At 32.1% G+C, this 6,024-nt stretch overlaps 1 protein-coding gene across 1 annotated transcript; it reads right to left on the bottom strand.

The window, feature by feature from the left end:
* Positions 1 to 223: 223 nt before the first annotated feature.
* On the bottom strand, positions 224 to 1,740 carry LOC107900089 (uncharacterized). The gene is made up of 5 exons (XM_016825797.1): positions 1,557 to 1,740; positions 1,061 to 1,181; positions 949 to 952; positions 596 to 772; positions 224 to 508 (listed from the first exon to the last, which is right to left on the bottom strand). Exons 1-5 carry the CDS (start codon positions 1,738 to 1,740, stop codon positions 224 to 226), a joined length of 771 nt encoding a protein of 256 aa, XP_016681286.1.
* Positions 1,741 to 6,024: the final 4,284 nt, after the last annotated feature.

Here is a 6,024-nt window from a genome sequence, read left to right as displayed (position 1 = left end):
AGATAAACGATACATGAACCCCATAGAGTCTTACGATCTCACAGATATACAATTTAGCTAACTTATGAAAAGAGTAATCAGGCCAAACTGGAAGAAAATAGGCAGACTTGGTCAATTGATCCATAATAACCCAAATAGAATCTTTCTTAGTAGGTGTCAAGGGAAACCCATTAACAAAATCCATAGTCATTCATTCACATTTCCACTGCGGAATCTTAACATGTTACAACAAACCAGAAGGAAGTTGATGTTCAACCTTAACTTGCTGCCACGTAAGACAATGAGCCACAAAATCAGTTACTACCCTCTTCAACCCAGGGCACCAATACAAATCTCGAAGATCATGGTACATCTTATTCCTGTCGGGATGCATACCATAGGGCCTACTATGTGCTTCTTGCAGTATAGACTGTTTCAGATCACTATCATTCGGCATACATACACGGCCTCGGTAGCATAGAATACCTTCAAAATTAAACATGAAGTCTGAAATCTTACCCTCTTCAATCTGCTTAACTCGAAGAACTAAAGACTCATCCAAAAGCTATTTATTTCTAATCTCATCAACCTAAGTCATCTTAACTTGCAACTCTACCAACAATCCACCATCCTCATACAGACTTAATCGAGCAAACATCACTCTCAACTTGGTCATCAACCTTCTACTCAAAGAATCGACCACCATATTGGCCTTACCAAGATGGTACCCAACAGTACAGTCACAATCCTTAAGCAACTCAATCTTTCTACGTTGCTTAAGATTCAACTCATTCTGAGTGAGGAGATACTTGAGGCTTTTGTGATCAGTGTAAATAATACATTTTTCACCGTATAGATAATGCCTCCAGATTTTTAGAGCAAAAACCTCTACCGTTAACTCTAATTCATGCATTGGATAGTTTCCCTCATGCAGCTTGAGTTGTCTAGAAGCATAAGCCACAACCTTACCTTCCTGCATCAGAACACAACTAAAACCAATGTGTGATGCATCATTGTACACAACATACTCTCATTCCCATATTCAGGTCGTATCAAATTGGGTGCCTGAGTCAACACTGACTTATGCTTTTCAAAGCTTCCTTGCTGATCATTAGCCCACTTGAAAGAAGCATTCTTATGCAACAGCTTGGTCAAAGGAGTTGTGATTAACAAAAACCCTTCCACAAATCTCCGATAATACCCTACAAGACCAAGAAAACTCTAAATTTCTGATACACACTTAGGTTGTTTCCACTCAAGAATAACCTTTATCTTTTTTGGGTCCACATGGATACCCTTGGTAGAAACCACATGTCCCAAAAACATTACCTCCCTCAACCAGAACTCACGCTTACTCAACTTAGCATAGAGCTTATTTTCTCAGAGAATCTGTAAAACCACTCTAAGATGCTCATCATACTCGACCTCGGGCTTAGAGTATAATAGAATATCATTGATAAACACTACAACAAACTGATCCATATATAGCTGAAACAATCTATTCATGAGATCTATGAATGCGGTCGGTGCATTAGTCAGACCAAAAGGCATAATTAGAAACTCATAATGTCCATAACAAGTCCTAAATGCAGTCGTATGCACATCAGATTCATCCACTTTCAATTGATGGTACCCAAATCTCAAGTCGATCTTATAAAACATTGATGCCCCTCGAAACTGATCAAAAAAGTCATCGATCCTCGGCAACGGATACTTATTCTTTATCGTTAACTTGTTCAATTGTCGGTAGTCAACACACATTTTCATAGTACCATCCTTCTCCTTAATAAATAACATTAATGTTCCCCAAAGCAAGACATTGGGTCTTATGATTCATCTATCAAGAAGTTTTTATAGTTAGACTTTCAATTCTTTCAACTCCTTTGGTGCCATGCGATAGGGAGCAATGAACACCGGAGCTGTCCTAGACAGAACCTAAATCCCAAACTCAACCTCATAGTCTGGTGGTAACCTAGGCAATTCCTCAGGAAAAACATCCGGAAAGTCCTTAACAATTCGAATTCCCTCCACAACAGAACCCACAACACTTGTGTCATGCACATAGGCTAAGTACGCCTCACATCCCTTTCTTACCAGTTTCTCAGCTACAATAGTGAATATTACATTAGATAGGTAATCTCGAAGCTCACCAACTAGAACAATTTCTTGACCATTGGTTGCTTTCAGTGTCACCCTCTTTGCAATACAATCCGGACTGACTTGGTATCAACCAACCAGTCAATTCTCATAACCAAGTCAAAATCCCCAAACAGTAACTCCATCAAATCAGTTGAAATCACAAACCCCTGCATCTCCAACAGACACCTCCTATAAACCTTATTAACTTATACAGACTACCCTAACGGGCTAGCTACCAAGACCTCACTAACAGTTTCCTCAACAAATATTCCCAACTTACAACATACACAACTAGCAACATACGAATATGTGGAACCAACATAAATTAAAGCAAAGTACTGATGAGAATGAATAGTAAATATACCTGCTATAACATTAGATGCATCCCTATCCTTGCGATGCCTCACCACATATACCAGTGCAAGCTATCTAGCCTCAGTCTAATTAGCACCTCACCCCGATACCCTCTGTCCACGACCATTACTATTACCAACCCTAAACTGACCATGGCCCCTTAAAGGTTGCTGAACTACCCTCTAAGGCAGAAGCTGATCTTGAACCAGAGCTTGCATCAACTTAGCCCGATACGAAGAATCCTTAATATGATGCTCCATGGACCCACATCTCAAACACGCTCTTATCCTCTTCCAACACTTTCCTATATGACATCTACCATAATCTGTACAAATCTAAGCTCGACCAATACCCACTGTTGCATTAACCTGCGAAGGCTTGTCTACTCTGGCCCGTTTCTTAGGCCACAGAGCTGTACTAAAAGAATCTGATTCTGACTCAGAACCTCACACACACACTACTCACATAACTTTAACCAATGAACCAAACTAATTCACTTTTCAAAATTTTCACAACCCTAACTCAAAATCAAGATGAAACCACACTTGATTCTACTAACCCAATTTCTTCTAACTCGATTTTCGGGATGTGACACTTATGCTTATATTTTTAAAGTTAGGCTGACCCAGCTTGACCCTTTTACTATCTATTTGGGTGAAAATAAACTCAAAGCAGGAATTTTTTTAAAAAAATCAAACATTGTCCTAACCTCACCCATGAATAGCTTTAGTGATAGGTCTTTCTAAAGTTTGATCTATTCGTTCAATACATAATAAATTATATTTGAACAAGTATTTTTTAAAATTTAATTCAAACCATTTATATATCAAAAATATTTTTAGTTAAATTTATTTATAAATTATATTAAATATTAGTGTAAAATGATTTTTAAATAATAATACAAACTCTAATTTAATTTTAATTAAATATAAATATATTATGTAAATTTTTTTGTACAAAAAACACATTATATAGAAATCTCAAGAATTAATTTATTACCTTTATATTTTGTCAAAATGGGGTCTATTTTTATATAAAAATCTTTTTAGTATAGTGTGTTATGAACAAAAAATATATATATTAATTTAATCTAAATTAATTCAAAATTCATATTATTATTTAAAACTTATTTTGTGCTAATATTTTATACACTATATAATTAAATTTACATAAAAATATTTTTGATATATACTTAATTTAATTTAAAAATAAAAAAGGAATTTGTTTAAATTTTATTTAATATGAATTGAACGGATAACTCAAAGTCTGGAGAAATCTTATTATCATTCATGGAGTAAATAACATATTTTTAAATTTTTTGAAAATTTTATATTTTTCATATTTTTAAATTATTTAAAATGATTTTTATTGTTTTTTAAAATTTTAAAGAGTTCTTAATTTTTCAAAAAATTGTCATTTTTCTATTTTTATTATAAATATGAAAAAGACTTCTAATTTTAAAAACATTTTTTTAAATTGTTTATGTATTTTTAAGGGTAAACTATTAAAATAATCACTTTTGTTTACCTCAAGTTATATTTTAGTCACTTATGTTTTAAATATTACATTTTAGTCACTTACGTAAACGTGTTGTAACATTTCAGTACTAAGCCGTTAATTTTCGTTAACGGTGTAACGATAAGCTGGCGTGGCACATTAAGTCATCATTTCAAACAAAAAAAAGGGTAAACTATACAATTGGTCCCCATATTTTTTTGTTTTGAGCAATTTAATTTTTTTCTTTTATGTTTTTTAAACTTTTCTTTCTTTTTTTCTTTATTTTACATTATCTTCTGCTTCTTCCTCTAGTTTCCTCCCTTCTCCATCTTTTTTAACGTAAATTTTCTATATTTTTCATTTGTTAAAACTTTTTTATGTTTATGAAAAAAGAAAAGGCGAAAGTTGAAACCAAAATAAAACTTGTTTCGCATATTCTCACCCCACAATTACAAACCATTATCGTCCATCATCACTTTAACGAACCAATTTGGATCTCTTAATGACCTAGTCCACAATCTCTCCTCACTCGAAGATCTCGCCAGTTGTGACTTATGGCAATCCACCCTTAACAAAATTTCTTGAGCCCATTCCCTTAACCTCCTAATCAACCCCCATGACCACCTTATCTATCTTACCTACAACATTCTCACCCTCTCGAAATTATGTTGTTTCACAGATTCTTCAAACGAGCTCTACATTCTCAATGACTAAAACGATCATCATATGAAACATCCTCAACTTTACCTAAACTAGTTTGGTTCCATGCTACCTTTCTCTCTTCGATTCATCCATGCTCGGCTTCTAATCAAACTTGCTTGGGAATATCCAAAAAGGTTTAGATCAATTTTATTGTTTGCTTAATTTTATTCGTCATCAAAAAATAAAATAAAAGGAAAGGAATAATCTACATAATTCTATAAAAGTTTGGAAATAAAAAAATTTGTTTTGAATATAAAGAATTCAATTTATGTTTAGATTTGATTAAGGATATGATTTTATATATTGATTAGTTAGATCCAATTTTAGTTTCAAAATTAGGTTATATTCAATTTGAGATTCGATTAAGAATGATTGATATTCAGTTTTGAGTAAAATTCAATTTAGAAATCATGCGAAAGAAATAAGGACTTGGTTTATTTGGTGGGCAAAGATTATTTTTCTGCAGTGAAGAATATGAGAAGAGAGAAAAATAAGGGGAAGAAAAAGAGGAGAATAAAGAAATAAAAAGAAAAAGTTAAATTGTTCAAAAAATAAAAGTATAGGGACTAGTTTTAACAAATGAAAAATATAGAAAAATTACGTTAAAAGAAATGGAGAAAGGAGTAAAACAGATGGAGAATGAGAAGAAAATGGAAAATAAAGAAAAAAGAAAGAAAGTTTAAAGAACATAAAAGAAAAAATTAAATTACTCAAAACGAAAAAAATACAGGGACCAATTGTATAATTTAACCTAAAATTGTCATTTGAAATGATAATTTAATATGCCACGTCAGTTTACTTTACACCATTAACGACAATTAACGCTTAGTAACAAATGTTACAACACAATAACGTAAGTGATTAAAACGTAACATTTCAAACATAAGTGACTAAAATGATCATGAGACAAATAAAAGTGACTATTTTAATAGTTTATCCTATTTTTAAAGAGTAAGGATCAAATAGACAAAAAAGAAGAATAAAAAATGAGAGCTAAAAAATTATTTTACCCTTTTTATAATAGTTAAATGAACAATTTTAATTGTAGTAACGCAAGAACTAATATTTTTAAATAAAAAAATATAGAGATTTAATCTCTTAGAATTAAATTATAAAAACTAAATTTTATATTTTAAACCTAATTTTATCGCAACTCATACCATAATGAGTTTCTAGAGATAACTGTAAGAACAAATTAACAAATAGTATAGGGATTTTGATCATAATAGAGATGAAATTATTTGATATAGTATTAATATAACAATTTAGGTGCCCGATCGATACTATTATCCTTTTCAGATACGGTAAAAATGCCCAATCGAGGTTATATAGGGTGCAGGTACCTAAAATGGC

The sequence above is a fragment of the Gossypium hirsutum genome, chromosome D06 (assembly GCF_007990345.1).
Source record: "Gossypium hirsutum isolate 1008001.06 chromosome D06, Gossypium_hirsutum_v2.1, whole genome shotgun sequence".
In the NCBI taxonomy this organism is placed as follows: domain Eukaryota; kingdom Viridiplantae; phylum Streptophyta; class Magnoliopsida; order Malvales; family Malvaceae; genus Gossypium; species Gossypium hirsutum.
Note: the sequence above shows the minus strand (reverse complement) of the source record. Positions and strands in the feature narration are given on the sequence as shown.